We start from the raw sequence: 21,911 nt of genomic DNA on the forward strand, positions 1-21,911 counted from the left end.
CTGTTAAATATTGTTTCCTGATCTATGTCCATTTCTTTTAGATCTCTTTCTGTGTTGATAAACCATAAATTTTTATTTTTTAGATTTGCGATGTACGAAAATATTTGTTTTGTAAGCCTATTCGGGTTCATCCTCATGATGTGAGCATAAAAGGAGCATCTTCTTTTTCTAATTTCGTCTGTAATTTTGCTGCACTTCGTATACACTTCTTTGTTGCTTTTTAGTCTGTATACAGGCTTGCCTTGATCATCTGTTATTTTCCTGTGTCCAAGAATTGTCCTCACAATTCTTCTTTCACGATTTGCTATCTGTTCTGCGTATGTAAAATTTGCCAGTGTTTCTGATGCATATAGTATCTGCTTGGGACCGGCAATGGCGGAGTTCCTGTTGCTTATTTATATAAATGATATGCCTTCTAGTATCGCAGGTGATTCTAAAATATTTGTTTGCTGATGACACTAGCTTGGTAATACAGGATGTTGTGTGCAACATTGCCACTGTTTCAAATTGTGCAGTCCAAGACATAAGTTCATGACTTGTAGAAAATAAACTAACTCTAAATCACAGTAAGACTCAGTTTTTACAGTTTCTAACAAACAATTTAACAAAACCTGACGTTCTAATTGCATAGAATGGGCATATGATTAGTGAAACTGAACAGTTCAAATTTCTAGATTTTCAGATAATTTAACTGTCGTGGAATGCTCATATTCAGGATCTTGTTCAAACACTTAATGCTGACTTTTTGCTATTACAACAGTATCTAGAGTAAGTGATAGTCCGATTTTCATTCCTTTATGACGTAGCGTATCATATTTAGGGGTAACTCTTCCCATTCTCAAAGGATATTTTTGCCTCAGAAACGTGCGGTTCGGCAAATAAGTGGTGTAAGTTTGCGAACCTCTTGTCAACCCTGTTTATGACATTAATCTGGGTTTTCTGACATTGGCCTCTCAACATATATATATATATATATATATATATATATATATATATATATATATATATATATATATATATATATTCTGTAACGTCGTTTCTTGTTAACAATATCAGCTTATTCGCAAGAATTAGCAGCTTTTACTCAGTTAATACTAGGCAGAAATCTAATCTGAATTTGGATCGCAACTCCTTGAGTGTTATGCAGAAAGGCGTTCAGGATTAAGCTGCACCCATTTTCAATAAGCTACCATAAGAATTCAAAAATCTTAGCAGTAATCCACACGCTTTAAAATCTAAACTGAAGAGCCTGCTCATGGGGCACTCCTATTCTGTCGAGGAGTTCCTTGAAAAATTAAGCTAATTCCTGTGTTACATTGTTGATCACATTTATGTAAGCTTATAGCTTCTCCTCTTTTTAGAAGTCATAAACATTTTATTTTATCTATTATTAAATTTCTGTTGCATTTCATGTACTGACACGTTTCATGACTACGAAGATTTGCTCCTCAATTTAGTCCTACGAAACTGGAGTTCCCAAATAAAATAAAAGAAGGTAGGCTTCCTATATTTGAAATTATACACTGCTGCGTGTGAACGTACAAGGGGTGGCAGAAATTCTTATTTATGAAGACACAAAGGACTTACAGACAGTGGCTGCGAGTTATTTATCACCTTGAAACAGTAAAGTAACGTAGTTAATTTTGTGTTTGTTTATAGGCACATGTCTGCACTTATTGAAAACATATCACTTCAGTACCATTGGAAACCCCTAGACGATACAAAATACACTGGTGCAGCCTACTGACAAAGCGGAGTATCGCGCGACAATTCGTTTTAAGCTTTATAGGGGGAATAATGCAGCAAGAATCCGTGATGGGTTGGTGAAAATGTGCGACAACAACACACCATCATATGACGCAGTTGTTAGGTGGCCAATATACTTCCAATGTGGTCAAACGAAGTGGCAGACCTTCCCTCTGTAATGAACGGGAATCTCAAGACGAGTTGAAGTTCTTGTGTTCGAATACCGAGACAACAGTGGAAAAGTGAAAATCAGTCACGGGTTTTACAACGACTTGCACGACATTTTGAACACTACGTAGTTCTCCGCCCACTGGGTTCCGCGACTGCTCGCACCCATTTGCAAGAAACCAGTAGCACCGAGGCAGTAGCGGAAATGTTGCAACCGTCTCACACCAATGCATATAACTTCTTTAGCCATCTAACCATCATGGTGGACGTAGCATTATGACCTCGAGACATTATCAATGGGACAACTGACTGTTTTTAACAAACGATTGGTCCGTTGATTGTTTCTTCGTTAAGACGTTTTTTTCAGTCGAATGAAAGAACCGAATGAAACTAGTCTCTGCGGTCATATCAGCTGCTTGAACGCTTTCGCTCACTCAGCGGGTTTAAGTGGTTTCACTCAATGCGACACAACTGACCGAATAATGTCTTTATCGGTTGCGGCCGTTACATGAAGGTTTTCACTCACTCACCGGGTTTGAGTGATTTTATTTAAATACTATTTCAGCCTCTTCGGTTATACATGAACCATGAATAGGACTGACACTTTTTTAGGGACAAATAAAGTATTTTATTTCAAGGACATGTGAATAAAAAATATATTTCTAAGAGTAAAGTATTTTCAAAATGTATATATTTATTTACTCAAATACGAATTTTCGTTCTTGTGGCATTAAAAATCAAGTTTTGGTCGATTTGAAAAGTTTAGCGTCTGGTGCTGCACTGTAAAATTATTTAAATATAAATGAATAATCACTTTGTAACACGTTTTTATTAGGTCGATTTGTTATCTCTTTGTTCCCCCAAAAATTTTGCAGTTGATTTTCAGCTAGCTTCCAGATAAGCTTTCAAGTTTCAACATAGCTCCAAATGGATGACAGTGCAATATTAACTCTCGTTATAGTCTGCTGTGTGGCGGAGGTTACTTTGTTTTTTGGCCTGTCTATCTGTCTGTCTGTGCGGTACAAATTTTGCAACTAATTTTAAGCTCACTTCCCGGCAGGCTAAAAGCCTGAAACTTTCAATTTAACTCTGAACTAAATGACAATGCAATATTAACTCGCTTTCTTTTCCAGTGTGTGAAGGAGAATATTTGGTGTAGCACTGCTATTTGCCAGTTTTCCTGTTCCAGTCGCCAATGTTTTACAGTTAAAAGCGATTGCCGCTAAGCTTCTGCGTGAGCTCAATTCTCTCTAATTTTTATATTCGCTGTCTTTTAGCGGGATGTACGTAGAAGGAAGCAGTATGTTGGTTGACTCAGCTGAAAAGAAACTGAAATAACCGTGAAATTTACCACATGTCTGTTATGTAATCTTATCAAAATGTTTGAAATCACACACACAAGGTTAAAAAGCAGAAAATAACCACTTAAATAAATTTTTTTGGTATAACATGTTTCTCACTTGAAAAAAAAAAAGAATGAGTAATTCAGTTATATGCAAAACTGCAACAGTGTCGAATGTTCTCATTCAGTTGCTCTCACAAACTGCTTTCACTCGAAAAAATAAAGGAATAATAATGCTATCGACTTACTCGATTGTTTTCATCCGGTTGCTATTACAGATCGGCTTCAGTCGAAAGAATGAATGGGAAGTCCGACCAGCTGGACAACTGTTTTCATTCGGTTGCTCCCAAAGATTGGTTGCACTCAACAGAATGAATGAACGATTCAAACAATACCTAAAACTGCATCCGAATGCGTCGATTGTTTTTTAGCAACCGCATGAATCGATTGTGTTCATTCGGTTGTTCCATCACCAAGAGACGGTCCAGCGAAGCAACTGGTGGAAACATACGGGTTCACTACCGCTGTGAAAGGCAAAGACGCAGGCATCATTGGTCAAGGTCATACTGTGTGTTATTTGGGACTACCGTCGTGTGTACCTAACAGATTATGCTTGTAAGGGGGCAAACTGTTGCAGAAGCATACAACCGAAATCCCCTGAAAAGATTACGTTACGCTGTCAAGACACCTTGCTGATTCTACATGTAACACATTCACACCAGCTGCTTCTTTGGGTAACACGTTTCCTCGCCTCCTCCACCCCCCCCCCCCCTCAATTCTGACATGGCAATCAGTTCAGTGACTTGGAGGAAGAAACCATAGCGTGATCGGTTTCCAGAATGACAGCGAGGTGATTATTGAGGTAGAACACATTTCCTAAAGAGTTAACCTGCTGTCCTCCACAGTAAAGATCTCTGCCAAATCATTCAGCGTGTCGTACTGAAGGGTCACCAACTTTCATTTTTTCCAAGGTGATAATTAAGGTTTTGCGACTACTCCGCATACACGTACATCGTTGCAGTATAAAGGGTGGTCCACTGATAGTGAACGGGCCAAACATCTCACGAAATAAGCATCAAACGAAAAAAAACTACAAAAAAAAACGAAACTCGTATAGCTTGAAAGGGGAAACCAGATGGCGCCATGAATGGCCCGCTAGATGGCGCTGTCACAGGTCAAACGGATATCAACTGCGCTTTTTTAAATAGGAACCTCCATTTTTTATTACATATTCGTGTAGTACGTAAAGAAATATGAATGTTTTAGTTCGGCCACTTTTTTCGCTTTGTGATAGATGGCGCTGTAATAGTCACAAACGTGGCATCACGTAACATTCCACCTGTGCAGACGGTATTTGCTTCGTGATACATTACCCGTGTAAAAATGGACCGTTTACCAATTGCGGGAAAGGTCTATATCGTGTTGATGTATGGCTATTGTGATCAAAATGCTATGTATGCTGCTCGGTATCCTGGGCGACATCATCCAAGTGTCCGGGACCGTTCGCCGAATAGTTACGTTATTTAAGAAAACAGGAAGTGTTCAGCCGCATGTGAAACGTCAACCACGACCTGCAACAAATGATGATGCCCAAGTAGGTGTTTTGGCTGCTGTCGAGGCTAATCCACACATCAGTAGCAGACAAATTGCGCGAGAATCGGGAATCTCAAAAACGTCGGTGTTGAGAGAAATGTCGTTACACGTATTACCAAATGCACTGAGGTTGACGGACATTTTGAGCATTTATTGCATTAATGTGGTATTTACAGGTAATCACGCTGTAACAGCATGCGTTCTCAGAAATGATAATTTCACAAAGGTACATGTATCACATTGGAACAACCGAAATAAAATGTTCAAAAGTACCTACGTTCTGTGTTTTAATTTAAAAAACCTACCTGTTACCAACTGCTTGCCTAAAATTGTGAGCCATATTTTTGTGACTACTACAGCGCCATCTATCACAAAGCGAAAAAAGTGTTCCAACTAAAACTTTCATGTTTCTTTACGTACTACACGAATATGTAATAAAAATGGGGGTTCCTATTAAAAAAAAAACGCAGTTGATATCAGTTAGACCTATGGCAGCGCCATCTAGCGGGCCAACCATAGCGCCATCTGGTTTCCCCCTTCAGGCTAGACAAGTTTCGTTCTTTGTAGTTCTTTCGTTCGACGCTTATTTCGTGAGATATTTGGCCCGGTCATGATCAGTGGACCACCCTGTATACCATGACTGAATATATTAACATACAATTTGATTACATTAGACATTTTATTGTTAGACACCTCCGTGTGTGGCGTTTAACGTTGTAAATGAGAAGTAGAATGTATAAAGTGTTTATCTTCAGAGTTCTGAGGGGTGACTTTCACATCAGCGCATCTTGCGACAGTCTATGTACGGAGAGGAGCTTTCTCCCTCCCATCCAAACATATAATTTGCAGGTACTCAATCAACAGTGGGTAATAAACCAAAGTAACAAAAAAAAGTTTATTCTCAGAGAGTTTATAGATTTTTTAGTTCAGTTTCATGAAACGTTCCGTTAAAACAGGACTTTGAGGTCATGGTTGATGCAAAAATTATTCACAGACGATTTGTTCCCATTTACGTTGGAGATCTTCAGATATCTAGAGTCCTTACTGACACACTACGCTGTTTTGACAGAATTCAAGACAGGAGCCCAAGTTATATTAGTTTTGATGTAGTTTCCTTATTAATGTTGATTTCTACGAACGAAACTGTTTCACAAGATGTTTTTCTGGTGCAGGTAGGAGCTTGGTCTTACTAAATCGTGATTCTCTATTTTTTTCTTTTTCTTCTTCCTGTTCTTTCTTTCTTCCTAGACTAAAGTCTGTTTCCTTCAGTATACCTCAGTCTACCCAGAGGTTAACGTTTCACCGTTTCCTTGGACGGCCAATATTTCTTTTACCAGCTGTTGACATATTTCATAAGATTTTCACAATCTTCCTTTCATTCACCCTGTATAAGTGTACCTTCCACTCATGCTTTCTCGTATCTATCCATTCATTAATGGAGTCCAATTTACAACCTTTTATAATGCTTTCACTTCTCTCTGTCTTTCAGAGTCACCCCTGTAATCTTTCGTAGAATTTTCATTTCCGTGGGTTCCAAAAGTCTCTTTACTTTAGATGTTTCCGGTCTTGTCTCAGCTGTGTATGTCATAACTGGTTGTTTTGTATATTCTAACTTTTGCATATCTTCCTGTATTCTCGTTTTTTCCAAATAGTATCACTTAAACACCATGTTACTTTGTTTACTTCTGTTACTTGTTCTCTAACTTCGTTTTCACCCTTTCCACTGCTGAACAGTTAAGTACAACGTATTTAGATGTCATTACCATTTTTCCATCCACTTCCACTTTGCGTCTAAATGGTTCCACAGACGTCGCCATACATTTCGTTTTTTGAGTGTTGTTGTTGTTGTGGTCTTCAGTCCTGAGACTGGTTTGATGCGGCTCTCCATGCTACTCTATCCTGTGCAAGCTTCTTCATCTCCCAGTACCTACTGCAGCCTACATCCTTCTGAATATGCTTAGTGTGTTCATCTATCGGTCTCCCTCTACGATTTTTACCCTCCACGCTGCCCTCCAATACTAAATTGGTCATCCCTCGATGTCTCAGAACATGTCCTACCAACCGATCCCTTCTTCTAGTCAAGTGGTGCCACAAGCTCCTCTTCTCCCCAATTCTATTCAATACCTCCTCATTAGTTATGTGATCTACCCATCTAATCTTCAGCATTCTTCTGTAGCACCTCATTTCGAAAGCTTCTATTCTCTTCTTGTCCAAACTATTTATCGTCCCCGTTTCACTTCCATACATGGCTACACTCCATACAAATACTTTCAGAAACGACTTCCTGAGATTTAAATCAATACTCGATGTTAACAAATTTTTCTCCTTCAGAAACGCTTTCCTTGACATTGCCAGTCTAAATTTTATATCCTCTCTACTTCGACCATCATCAGTTATTTTGCTCCCCAAATAGAAAAACTCCTTTACTACTTTAAGTGTCTCATTTCCTAATCTAATTCCCTCAGCGTCACCCGACTTAATTCGACTACATTCCATTACCCTCGTTTTGCTTTTGTTGATGTTCATCTTATATCCTCCTTTCAAGACACTGTCCATTCCGTTGATCTGCTCTTCCAAGTCCTTTGCTGTCTCTGACAGAATTACAATGTCATCGGCGAACCTCAAAGTTTTTATTTCTTCTCCATGGATTTTAATACCTACTCCGAACTTTTCTTTTGTTTCCTTTGTTGCTTGCTCAATATACAGATTGAATATTATCGGGGATAGGCTACAACCCTGTCTCACTCCCTTCCCAACCACTGCTTCCGTTTCCTGTCCCTCAACTCTTATAACTGCCCTCTGGTTTCTGTACAAATTGTAAATAGCCTTTCGCTCCCTGTATTTTACCCCTGCCACCTTCAAAATTTGAAAAAGAGTATTCCAATCAACATTGTCAAAAGCTTTCTCTAAGTCTATAAATGCTAGAAATGTAGGTTTGCCTTTCCTTAATCTTTCTTCTAAGATAAGTCGTAAGGTCAGTATTGCCTCACGTGTTCCAACATTTCTACGGAATACAAACTGATCTTCCCCGAGGTCGGCTTCCACCAGTTTTTTCATTCGTCTGTAAAGAATTCGTGTTAGTATTTTGCAGCTGTGACTTATTAAACTGATAGTTCGGTAATTTTCACATCTGTCAACACCTGTTTTCTTTGGGATTGGAATTATTATATTCTTCATGAAGTCTGAGGGAATTTCACCTGTCTCATACATCTTGCTCACCAGATGGTAGAGTTTTGTCAGGACTGGCTCTCCCAAGGCTGTCAGTAGTGCTAATGGAATGTTGTCTACTCCCGGGGCCTTGTTTCGACTTAGGTCTTTCAGTGCTCTGTCAAACTCCTCACGTAGTACCATATCTCCCATTTCATCTTCATCTACCTCCTCTTCCATTTCCAAAATATTGTCCTCAAGAACATCGCCGCTGTATAGACCCTCTATATACTCCTTCCACCTTTCTGCTTTCCCTTCTTTGCTTAGAACTGGGTTTCCATCAAAGCTCTTGATATTCATGCAAGTGGTTCTCCTTTCTCAAAACGTCACTTTAATTTTCCTGTAGGCAGTATCTGTCTTAACCCTCATGAGATAAGCCTCCACATCCTTACATTTGCCATCTAGCCATCCCTGCTTAGCCATTTTGCACTTCCTGTCGATCTCATTTTTGAGACGTTTGTATTCCTTTTTGCCTGCTTCATTTACTGCATTTTTATATTTTCTACTTTCATCAATTAAATTCAATATTTATTCTGTTACCCAAGGGTTTCTACTAGCCCTTGTCTTTTTACCTATTTGATCCTCTGCTGCCTTCACTGTTTCATCCCACAAAGCTACCCATTCTTCCTTTACTGTATTTCTTTGCCCCATTCCTGTCAGTTGTTCCCGTATGCTCTCCCTGAAACTCTGTAAAACCTCTGGTTCTTTCAGTTTATCCAGGTCCCATCTTCTTAAATTCCCACCTTTTTGTAGTTTCTTCAGTTTTAATCTACAGTTCATATCCAATAGATTGTGGTCAGTGTCCACATCTGCCCCTGGAAATGTCTTACAACTTAAAACCTGGTTCCTAAATCTCTGTCTTACCGTTATATAATCTATCTGATACCTACTAGTATCACCAGGGTTCTTCCATGTATACAACCTTCTTTCATGGTTCTTGAACCAAGTGTTAGCTATGGTTAAGTTATGCTCTGCACAAAATTCTACCAGGCGGCTTCCTCTTTCATTTCTTAGCCCCAAGCTATATTCACCTATGTTTCCTTCTCTCCCTTTTCCTACTCTTGAATTCCAGTCACCCATGACTATTAAATTTTCGTCTCCCTTCACTACCTGAATGATTTCTTTTATCTCATCATACATTTTATCAATTTCTTCGTCATCTGCAGAGCTAGTTGACATATAAACTTGTACTACTGTGGTAGGCATGGGTTTCGTGTCTATCTTGGCCACAATAATGCGTTCATTATGCTGTTTGTAGTAGCTTACCCGCACTCCTATTTTTTTATTCATTATTAAACCTACTCCTGCATTACCCCTATTTGATTTTGTATTTATAACCCTGTATTCACCTGACCAAAAGTCTTGTTCCTCCTGCCACCAAACTTCACTAATTCCCTCTATATCTAACTTTAACCTATCCATTTCCCTTTTTAAATTTTATAACCTACCAGCCCGATTAAGGGATCTGACATTCCACGCTCCGATCCGTAGAACGCCAGTTTCTTTCTCCTGATAACAACGTCCTCTTGAGTAGTCCCCGCCCGGAGATCCGAATGGGGGACTATTTTACCTCCGGAATATTTTACCCAAGAGGACGCCATCATCATTTAATCAACAGTAAAGCTGCATGCCCTCGGGAAAAATTACGGCTGTAGTTTCTCCTTGCTTTCAGCCGTTCGCAGTACCAGAACAGCAAGGCCATTTTGGTTAGTGTTACAAGGCCAGATCAGTAAATCATCCAGACTGTTGCCCCTGCAACTACTGAAAAGGCTGCTGCCCCTCTTCAGGAACCACACGTTTGTCTGGTCTCTCAACAGATACCCCTCCGTTGTGGCTGCACCTACAGTACGGCTATCTGTATCATTGAGGCACGCAAGCCTCCCCACCAACGGCAAGGTCCATGGTTCATGAGGGGCGTTTTGAGTGTATACGCACATATTTAGGATTTGGCTGCCACACTGCATATATGTAAAATTTTCTGCGGGTTATTTTCACTGTTTGCAGTAAAGCTGAATCGTCAGTATAACAAATTATTTTAATTTATTTGTCCCCCATTCTATAACCACTACCTGCCAATACCTTCTTTATCACTGGCTCAGAGTCATTTGAGTCACATTGTCTAGTACCACTAATAACTGCTATGCAGCTAGTTAATCTGGAAACAGTTTTTCCTGGATATAGTTGTTACAATAAATGTCTTCAAGCGAACTTGAAGAGCACATTGTCTAATACCACTATTAACTGCAACGCAGCTAGCCAATCTGGAACCAATTATCGAGTGAATGTAGTCGTTGGAATAAATGTACAGGAAGATAATGTTCAATTTGTGATGAGCCAGTTTCTTTTCGTAAAACTATTCTGTTTGCATTGGAACTCCTCAATAAGATCGTTGTATTTCTTGTGAATAAGTATCCCTATTGCTGCTAAAGCTCTTATCTGCTTCTGTTCTCCAGTATAAATGTGTAAGTACTGGTCATATTGCTTCCAGCCTTTGCCTTTCTTTTTTTGTCTCTTGGGTACTACATACTGAGATTTCACGACGTTTCAATTCTTGTATAAGCTATTGGTCTTTCATATTAAGGGTTTTATGTTCCATGTTTCAATTCTCAGACCATTTTTATTTTTCCGTGTCTTACACCTGTTCCTAACCTTGATCGTCATATTTACGGTCATTTCTGAGGTCCAGTGCCGGTACTCTGAGCAGTGAAATTATAACACCGGTAGATCGCTGGCCTGGCTATCGGTGGTTCTGTTTTCAAGATTTTCCTTTCCCTCGGCTGGCTGTTTTTACCACAGCTAAGGTGCATAACTTTGCCTACCAGCCGTTATTTCTGAGTTCTGGCATATACTAGCCTTTGGTGCTTCCACATCTTTCATCCTGCAATACAGCAGGTTGCGCTTATTTTTAATTCAGGATTTTCTACCGTTAGCCTTTTGTGATCCAACACCCAAGGCAACAGCTTCGAAGGTCTGAATTGAGGACAAGAAAAAAAGACTCCCTTGGACCTCGAAACCTAACGCCGCTGGCGTCGAAAAAATAAGAGTTGGCCGAGAGAGGCCGATAGGAAACGAAATGGGAGTTTGACACCAGTATGAGTAAGTAATGTCAAACTCAGCTCGGGGCTCCACACTTGCTAACCCACGTACTCCCAAAATGGGAGCCCCCTAAGGGGTATCTCTATTTTTAAATACACAAAATGAAATCCACAAGCGAACTGATGTGGTTGTCATTGGGATTCCTCTTAGTCCCCTATTTCCAATTATTATATGGAGATTGTTGAACAATGAGCTCTTCTGCACCCAATGAAAGATCTCCTTTGTAAGTCGTATCATTATGGGTTTGATGGTTTCATAATAAGGTCATAGGATGAAGAGCAGTATTGTAGAAAAATACAGGCATTCTAGCAGTTGAAACGGAAGGGAAGAGCTAGTTAAATAAAATGAAATACGGTTGCTGACTTTTGCAGAGTCTAACTATAACGATAGATTACTTGAAATCGAGGATTATTACGACAGATTACTTGAAATCAAGGATGATGTTACCTGTCGGAACGTCGGGGACAACGATAAGTATTTGGGATTATGCAGCTAACTGTGGTACCCTCCATACAATCCACAAAGCCCCTCCAGTTCTAATGGCACTTGATATTTACAAGAGTTTGATGGTTGCCATGCAGATGGGGACAAAGGGTAGGAGTATAATTTCATTCATCGACCACAGAATTCTCAGCTGTTGGTGGAAGCCTTCCTTCCGTTACTGCATATAACCTCGTTACTAGATACATTCCCATAGTCACAATTAATCAGCAGCACACATTTACACTGATCAGCCAGCACATTATGACCACCTATATAATAGCTAATATGTCCACATTTGTCACAGATAACAGTGGCGACGCATCGTGGCACGGAAGCAATGATAATTTGGCAGGCCACTAAAGGGAGTTGGCACCACATCTACACACACGTCAGCTAATTCTCGTCAATTCCGGGGAGGGGGCATGAGCTCTGACACCATGTTCAACCATGTTCCAGATTTCTTCGATCGGGTTCAATCTGGCGGGTTGGGGGCCAGCACGTCTATTGGAACTCGCCACTGTGTTCCTCGAACCACTCCACCACACACCTGGCCTTGTGAGAAGGCGTACTGTCATGCTGAAAGATGTTACTGCCATACTCGCTGTGAATGGGGTTACGTGGCCTGAAACCAGTGTATGATATTACTTGCCATCCATGGTGTCTTGCATAAGATTCACTGCACCCATGGATGTCCACGTGAGTGTTTCCCCGAGCGTAGACAAGCCGCCACCAGCTTGTATCTACCCCACAGTACAGACGTCATGGAGCTGTTCCCCTGGAAGACGGAGGATTTGCGCTCTCTCATCGGCATGGCGAAGCTGTCGGGATTCATCAGACAATGTCAAGGCTCTGCCACTGCCCCAACGTCCAGTGCTGATGGCCTAGTGCCCATTTCAATCGCAGCTGTTGACGTTATGGTGTTGACATTGGCACATGCATAGGTCGTCGACTGCAGAGGCCCATTGTAGGGATGTTCGGTGCACTGTGTGTTCAGACACACTTATATTCTACACAACATTAAAGTCTGATGTTAGTTCCGCCACAGTTCGCCGCCTGTCCTGTTTCACCAGTATACTGAGCCTACAACGTCCGACATCTGTAATGAGGGGTGGTCGTCCAATCCCCTGATGTCTGGACCAGGTTTCAACTTGGCTTCACTACGTGCTGAAGACACATTTCAAAGTTCTCCTCGAACACTCAACAAGTCCTGCAGTTTCCGAAATGTTCGTGCCAAGCCTGCAGGCCATTACAATCTGCCCTCGGTCAAACTCAGGCAGATCGCTCCCCTTTCCATTTCTACACATAGGCAGCGGGCTCACTGATACTACGTGCACCATGTGTGTGTCTGACTAGAAGGGTTGGCAGGTGACGCTGCTATCGCCTGAATGGGTCGGTGGTCATAATATTATGGCTGATCAGTGATTGAGGCACTGGGCTACTACAGTGACAAGTGAGTATTCGTTTCGAAAACTGTTTGTAGAGAGGTGGTAGACTTGTACTTGGTTTCCGTCGATTGTTAGCTCCGTGACAACACGTTCCCCAAAGCAAGATGGTGATGCGCAATGTGCAATGTGCTGTTGCAGACTCGTCGAGATGCTGCAGCTGTTGGCAGCCCTGGTCGCTGCTTGCGCCGCGGTGGCGCTGTACGCCTACTACTGCTGGAGCTACTGGCCGCGACGGGGAATCCCGTACATCCCGGGGGCGCCCTTCCCATTTGGACACGCGTGGCGCGCCATGCTGTTCCAGCGCTACATCGGCGACATCTGCTGCGATCTCTACAGTGCGGTGCCGCCCTCCGAACCAATGGTTGGAATCTACATGTTCACCCAGCCTGGAATCGTCGTCAAGGACCCAGAGCTTATCAAGAGCATGCTCGTCAAGGACTTCCAGCACTTCCACGATCGCGGCCTTTACGTCAACGAAGACGTCGACCCACTCACTGGACACTTGGTCTTTATGGCTGGTGAAAGGTGGCGTTTGCTAAGAAACAGGCTGACACCTACGTTCACATCAGGGAAGATGAAGATGATGTTTCCGGTTAGTCTGCTTAGATCTTGCTCACAGCTTGCTGCGTAATACTATCTTAGAAATATTCGGAAACTACAGACGGATGGGAAAATTTGTTGTGTAAATACAGTTTTGAAAACCATTACTGTCACTGATTCACTTTATATGTAACAGCTCCGCATTTTTAACGACAATAATACACTGAATATGTCGAACAAGTCACAGACCTTACTCTGCATAGACAGACCAAACACACTTATACATGAACTAGTCCATTTTTTGTCTACGACTTAACGTTCCAGAATTGAATAAATATACGCTATCTAACACAAATGTGATGCCCCCTACAGGTGAGGAGGAAACGAAGTGAAACTTCACAGTTTGAGAGCATATGTGATGTTGATAGTTTTCATTTTAGCTGGAGACGCAGTCATGGTAGACATTTTGAATGGTGCTGTCACCATTTGACTTTAATAATTTTTCTTTTATTAGGTTACCTTCCACTCAGAAGGCTGTTGCACACAGCGACTGTTATATTGTAAATAATAGATTTCAGCTATCAGTCGTCCTTTTTAAATTTTATTGGCAGATCTAGATTTTAGCTAGCAACTAGCCATTCTGAATGCACTATCATTTTTGATCAATGCTTGTAATGGCTGTTGGTCGGGCTTCGTCCACAGTTCATTGAATACTCGACCAACAGGCATTACAAGCATTGATCCAAAATGAGAGTGCATTGAGAATGGCTAGTTGCTAGCTGAAATCTAGATCAGCCAATAAAATTTGAAAAGGACGACTGACAGCTGAAATCTATTATTCACAAGTTTTATTTTATTGTTGTACGATCTAGATTTCGTCCGTAGTTACCTTGTTCTCTAATACACCACAGATTCCATTGTGCAGACTGTTATGTCTTTCAGGCGACCTTTGGATCAAACGAAATGAAACGTCATAGGTTGAGAGCGTATGTGATGTTGATTGTTTTTATTTTGCTGAAGACACAGTCATGGTAAATTTTTCGAATGATGCTGTCGCCATTTGACTTAACACTTTTTATTTTATTGTTGTACTATCCAGATTTCGGCCGTAGCTACCTTGTTCCCTAAAACACCACAGATTGCATTGTGCAGACCGTGATGTCCCTCAGGAGATCTTTGGAGAATCGTTTATGTATGTTCATGTCAGTTATTGTGCCTGAACAAGTGGCGCATACCTACAGGGTTATTACAAATGATTGAAGCGATTTCACAGCTCTACAATAACTTTATTATTTGAGATATTTTCACAATGCTTTGCACACACATACAAAAACTCAAAAAGTTTTTTTAGGCATTCACAAATGTTCGATATGTGCCCCTTTAGTGATTCGGCAGACATCAAGCCGATAATCAAGTTCCTCCCACACTCGGCGCAGCATGTCCCCATCAATGAGTTCGAAAGCATCGTTGATGCGAGCTCGCAGTTCTGGCACGTTTCGTGTTAGAGGAGGTTTAAACACTGAATCTTTCACATAACCCTACAGAAAGAAATCGCATGGGGTTAAGTCGGGAGAGCGTGGAGGCCATGACATGAATTGCTGATCATGATCTCCACCACGACCGATCCATCGGTTTTCCAATCTCCTGTTTAAGAAATGCCGAACATCATGATGGAAGTGCGGTGGAGCACCATCCTGTGGTACGTTTAGCTCCCTGCTTGTTTTTATTCGTCGACTTCCGCAGGCTACGCGTGAAACTTGCCCGCACGTGTTCAAACGTTTCTTCGCTCACTGCAGGCCGACCCGTTGATTTCCTCTTACAGAGGCATCCAGAAGCTTTAAACTGCGCATACCATCGCGGAATGGAGTTAGCAGTTGGTGGATCTTTGTTGAACTTCGTCCTGAAGTGGCGTTGCACTGTTATGACTGACTGATGTGAATGCATTTCAAGCACGACATACGCTTTCTCGGCTCCTGTCGCCATTTTGTCTCACTGCGCTCTCGAGCGCTCTGGCGGCAGAAACCTGAAGTGCGGCTTCAGCCGAACAAAACTTTATGAGTTTTTCTACGTATGTGTAGTGTGTCGTGACCATATGTCAATGAATGGAGCTACAGTGAATTTATGAAATCGCTTCAATCATTTGTAATAGCCCTGTATTTATTGGTGAGCGGTTTCATATAACTGTGCTGCAGGGTACAGAAATGTTAGTCTATAATATATTTAGGCGTTTTAGAGACATTCTCACGTTTACTAATGACAAATCTGGGCAGTATGGCCAGATATGCTTTTTCGACAAGGACTTGTATTCCGTATAAGTCTGACGTCTTTTGATGAATAAATAACGCAAAGAAGCGTGGTATTTATATACCATTTTTAGTGGTTGCCGTCTTTCTTGTTTTTGTAATTTTACTTCTATTGTTTATTCCAGTTTTTGTTCTTGGAAATGGCCAAACACTGAAATTTGAATCGTATAACAGTAAAATAAGAATTTTTACCATCAGTGGCGGCAAGCGTCGTTAAAAAAAATGTGGTGTTGTTCCAGTGTTTGCAAAATGGAGTAAAATTTACTAACAATTGGGAGTAGAACTCCACATATCAGTATGACATTGAACCCCTCTGATTTGGTTCGGAAGTGTGTCGTAAGCTTCTGTGTCCTCTCTTGAGGCAATGTCGGCCCACAATCTGGTCCTTTATATCCTGGGTACTGGCTCTGAGATGGCGTCGCCATTCTAGCTCGTCTCACACCTACTGGAGGCCGATCTGGGGATCTTGCTGGCCACATGAGCACATCAAGATGACGCATACAGTTCACAGAGACACATGCCATGTGTGTACGAGCATTGTACTGTTGAAAAATGTCACCACGATATTCTCGCATGAGGGACTGCACTTGAGGACTAAAGATGTACGTGACGTACTTTTGTGGCGTCAGAATTCCTTCAGTCTCTACCAGCCGTGCCTGATGCTCCCACAAAGAACACTGCTAAGCCTCCCCAAAACATTGGAGGGATGAAGACTTCTCGCCAGCTGGCCTCTGTACTCGCGATTGCAACACCATTCAACAGCAGTCGATGCTTTCCGGCCGCGCGGGATTAGCCGAGCGGTGTAGGGCGTTGCAGTCACGGACTGTGCGGCTGGTCCCAGAGGAGGTTCGACTCCTCCCTCGGGCATGGGTGCGTGTGTTTGTCCTTAGGATAATTTAGGTTAAGTAGTGTGTAAGCTTAGGGACTGATGACCTTAGCAGTTAAGTCCCATAAGATTTCACACACATTTGAACATTTGATGCTTTCGGGTCACAGCACCACTCCAAATGCAGCCGCTTGTGTTGTGGTGTTAACGGCAACATATGTGTGGAAAGACAATTGCCTCGTCCGGCTGCTGCTAGTCTCCGACCGCTGGTGGAGGTTTAAACGGAATGTTGCTCAGAGTCCATTACTGCTATTCCCATTCTCACATCAGTAAAATTTCTACAATATCACGATAAGTGTTCCTAGATGCAGCAATACATAGTAACAATAATTTTGAATAATTTTCTCTGTCTCCCTCCCCTCTTTTAGCTGTTCACGTTTTCGTTCTGCCTGATGCTATTACACACATATAGTTTCAGTAACACGTAACTCTTTCCGCGATGTTGGGCCAGCACATGCTAGCAGATGTATTTTATTGATGAAATTCCGCTCCAGTTGGTTTACTCCACGATCGGTTTTTGCTTTTATACTGAACCCATTTTCTAGTGACATCAGAAACTCATCCTGTAAATTAATCAAACGTTGTACTTACGATCCTTACCGAGGTGGACAAAAATATGGAAACACAACACATTACCATGCCTAACACTGTGTAGAAAATCGTCGTCATTCAAAACAGTTTCCAGTCGTCTCGGAATGGATCAATACAGGTCCTTCATGGTTTTCAAGGGAATATTATACCTTTCGTCCTGCAAAACAGTGCAAGTTTGATGCAACTATGACGGGCGTGGATAGCGATCATGCACCCTTCTCTCGAAATTAGACTACAAAGGCTCAGTGGTACTGCCATGTGGTGACTGTGGCGACCAGGGAGATGTGACAACTCATCCTCGTGCATCCAAAACCAGTCCTGGACTATGCGAGCTGTGTGAACAGGGGACCACCACTGGAAAAACAAACACTGAAATATGGGACGTATCTAATCAGCAAAAATAAATGCGAACCTGCAGAGCAGTCGTGGGACCCATGGAATACCACTGTATAGCTGCCCAAATCATCAGCGAATCCCCAACATGTATCACTCCTGGGACGTAAACTCGGCCAAAAGTTGGACAAATATATTATACTAGAACTGACAAGAGATTACATTTTCACGCAATTTAGGTGCATAGATCCTTAGAAATCAGTACCCAGAACAACCACCTCTGACCGTAATAACGGCCTTGATACGCCTGGGCATTGAGTCAAACAGAGCTGGATGGCATGCACAGGTACAGCTGCCCATGCAGCTTCAACATGATATCACAGTTCATCAAGAATAGTGACTGGCGTATTGTGACGAGACAGTTGCTCGGTCACCATTGCCCAGACGTTTTCGATTGGTGAGAGATCTGGAGAATGTGATGGCCAGGGCAGCAGTCAAATATTTTCTGTATCCAGAAAGGCTCGTACAGGACCTGAAATATGCGGTCGTGCGTTATCCTACTGAAATGTAGGGTTTTGCAGGGATCGAATGAAGGGTAGAGCCACGGGTCGTAACACGTCTGAAATGTAACGTCCACTGTTCAAAGTGCCATCAATGCGAACAAGAGGTGACCGAGACGTGTAACCAATGGCACCTCATGCCATCACGCCGGGTGATACGCTAGTATGGCGATGGCGAATACACGCTTCCAATGTGCGTTCACCGCGTTGTCGCCAAACACGGATGCGACCATCATGATGCTGTAAGCAGAACCTGGATTCATCCGAAAAAATGACGTTTTCCCATTCGTGCACCCTGGTTCGTCGTTAAGTACACCATCGCAGGCGCTTCTGTCTGTGATGCAGCGTCAAAGGTAACCGCAGTCATGTTCTCCGAGCTGATAGTCCACGCTGCTGCAAACGTCGTCGAACTGTTCGTGCAGATGGTTGTTGTCTTGCAAACGTCCCCATCTGTTGTGTCAGGGATCGAGACGTGGCTGCACGATCCGTTACAGCCATGCTGGAAAGATGCCTGTCATCTCGACTCCTAGTGATACGAGGCCATTGGGATCCAGCACGGCGTTCCGTATTACCCTCCTGAACCCACCGATTCCATATTCTACTAACAGTCATTGGATCTCGACGAACGCGAGCAGCAATGTCGCGATACGATAAACCGCAATCGCCATAGGCTACAATCAGACCTTTATCAAAGTCGGAAACGTGATGGTACGCATTTCTCCTCCTTACATGAGGCATCACAACAACGTTTCACCAGGCAACGCCGGTCAACTGCTGTTTGTGTATAAGAAATCGGTTGGAAACTTTTCTCATGTCAGCACGTTGTAGGTGTCGCCACCGGCGCCAACCTTGTGTGAATGTTCTGAAAAGCTAATCATTCGCATATCACAGCATCTTCTTCCTGTCGGTTAAATTTCGCGTCTGTAGCTCGTCATATTCGTGGTGCAGCAATTTTAATAGGCACTACCGTAATTCTTCCATTGACCCACAGTCCACGTTTGACGGCTTCTACACCATACTTTCCTAGTACGGGCGTTTGTATCGCTGATGAGTGGTTTTGGAATTCCAGCTCGCCTTTCAGTTCCCTAGGTCTGCAGCTCCCTTTATTTTGTTTTTGGTGTTCACAGGGCTCGCGAGTGCGACATTCAGTCCTGCAGTGACTAGCAGCTGCCGTCCTGTTACTTTTCGTCAGAATCCTCTTCAATGATCGTCCGTCAGGATCACTCAACACATACTTTCGTCCGCATTGTGACTTGGCGGATGGTATTTTTCCGCTTTACCTGAATGCGGTGTGAATCTTCGACACGGTGCCTCTTGACACACGAAACACTTCGCCTGCCTTGTTTATGAAGCACCAACCATACGAGGTCCAACAATTTACCCACTTCAAAATTTACTGAGTACCGACACAATGCACCCATGACTACGCAGAACACTGTTCTGACCAGGGCAGACACTTGCAACGTGTTGAGGACATTACACAGGTGCCACAACTATACCGCCTGCAGGCATGCCCAACCTCTGCGTTTATGTTCAAGCATACATTTCTCGTGGTGTTTCAATATTTTTGTCCAACACCCGTATATTTTACACTGCGTTGTGATGTAGCAAAGTCAACTTGTTAAAAAAAAAAGTCAGCTCTCTTTAAAAGTGACGCATCCAATTATATATGAAAAATGGGTACATCAATATTATAAAAACTGTAAATTTTGTCACATTAAAAATACTGGCATGTTTCTGCATAAAAAGGGATTTTACTTTAACTTGAGAGGAATTATAAATTGAACATTTTATCAACGAAAAACTGAAGGTGGTTATGAATGAAAATACACACGACACTGTATTACATTCTATTGTAGAATATTACATTGTCGAATATTACGCCAGTGTCGTGTGTATTTTCATTCATAATGTATAAAATATTCTATCAGGGGCTAACAGAACAGTCATTGCTAAAGGTAGTAGTTTAGATTTGACGAAATTCTGAAACAGTAGCAGTGGGCCCTGCGTCCAGGTGTAGCGGGAAGTTGCGTTTCCTAGCGTGAACGGGCAAAGGCTAGTGTTGTAATTGGCAGAAGAGCTAACACCGTGTTACTAGAGGAGGCCGAAATGCACGCGTTTATCTCACGCAGGCTGGCGTGAAGAGGGAAGAACTATACTGACGTGAGGTCTGGAACATGACAAGGAATGAGAATTCAGAAAGCGGACGTAATTAGTTTCATACTTAACTTTAATCCATTAATGATGAACGTCGCTCTTGACGGTGCATGATTCACAATATTATCTGTTCAGAATAGTAACTGAATATGGCGCCTTGCTAGGTCGGAGGAAATGACGTAGCTGAAGGCTATGCTAAACTGTCGTCTCGGCAAATGAGAGCGCATGTAGACAGTGAACCATCGCTAGCAAAGTCGGCTGTACAACTGGGCGAGTGCTAGGGAGTCTCTCTAGACTAGACCTGCCGTGTGGCAGCGCTCGGTCTGCAATTACTGATCGTGGCGACACGCGGGTCCGACGTATACTAACGGACCGCGGCCGATTTAAAGGCTACCACCTAGCAAGTGTGGTGTCTGGCGGTGACACCACAGCTAGAACAGAAGGAAATGCCATGAAGGCCAGTGTCTTGTCATGTACGCTGCATGAACTGCTTACAACATAAAGACAAGTGAACTAACATCCGAACGTAGCTATAAAATTGTTGAGTGCCGGAAACTGGCGTTTCTTTATGTGTTCTGTTCGTTGAGTACCTTCTCCCTGGACTTTTGCAATGGCCAGTGACTAAACTGTAATCAGAGCCATCGGAGGAAAATACAAAAAGTTTCACTTTGGAGTGGATGAAATCGCAGAAATTATAGGTAAAGGGACAGAGTCCTTCGTTTTTAATAAAACAAGGCAGTTTCTGTGTTAATAATAATATTCATCCTGGGAATCAAGAATTTCGACGGTCTTTGCCTGTTATCGATATTGATACTGGAAAAATATCAAAATTTGTGGTATAAATGATCGTGTTTCTGAATCTTAGATTTTGTACAACGCCTTGGGACTCGATACGGCAATCCGTTCCTGAGAAAAAGGGCTCTTAGCAGACGGACGAACAGGCAGATAGACGGATAACAAATGAAAACTTTTTTCGTGCGACAGGATTTCAAATTAAAACGTTTCGGATTTTTTCACTTTAAGTGCACTGTGAAACCTTGCATCTTGCCAAATTTCATGATTCTAGGTTAACGGGAACTAAGTTACATTGTAATGTTGTAACTTTAATTTGGTATGCTGATGTGTAATATTGTAACTTTAATTTTGTTATGCTGAGATCGGTGCTAATAGACAATAAAAGCTGGGTTAAAAGCCGTGATCTGTCTGGGGACGTTAACCGTGGATTACTGGGCAACTGTTTCATCAGATATTTAGTCTTGGTTTACCAACCAGACTAACATTAATGGTAATCTTTTAATAGTCATACAAAACCGGTAATATATATATATATATAAAGGATAATTTAAATAAAAAGAAAGAAATCAGTTTATATTTGGAAATTTATTTTAAGATTGTTCATTGAAATTTCAGCGTATTATACGTGAGTTATAACTGAGCTGGTGCCTTATTTACGATTTAAAA

At 42.0% G+C, this 21,911-nt stretch overlaps 1 protein-coding gene across 2 annotated transcripts in view; it reads left to right on the plus strand.

Moving 5' to 3' along the window:
- Nucleotides 1-21,911, plus strand: part of LOC126190850 (probable cytochrome P450 6a14) — a 120,884-nt gene that overhangs the window by 57,001 nt on the left and 41,972 nt on the right. For both annotated transcript variants that reach the window (XM_049931438.1, XM_049931437.1), the window contains one exon: nucleotides 13,219-13,672. In XM_049931438.1, coding sequence (XP_049787395.1) covers nucleotides 13,229-13,672 — 444 coding nt within the window. In that variant the 5' untranslated portion in view covers nucleotides 13,219-13,228. The remainder of the gene's footprint in view (nucleotides 1-13,218; nucleotides 13,673-21,911) is intronic.

This window comes from Schistocerca cancellata, chromosome 6 (assembly GCF_023864275.1).
Source record: "Schistocerca cancellata isolate TAMUIC-IGC-003103 chromosome 6, iqSchCanc2.1, whole genome shotgun sequence".
Taxonomy (NCBI): Eukaryota; Metazoa; Arthropoda; class Insecta; order Orthoptera; family Acrididae; genus Schistocerca; species Schistocerca cancellata.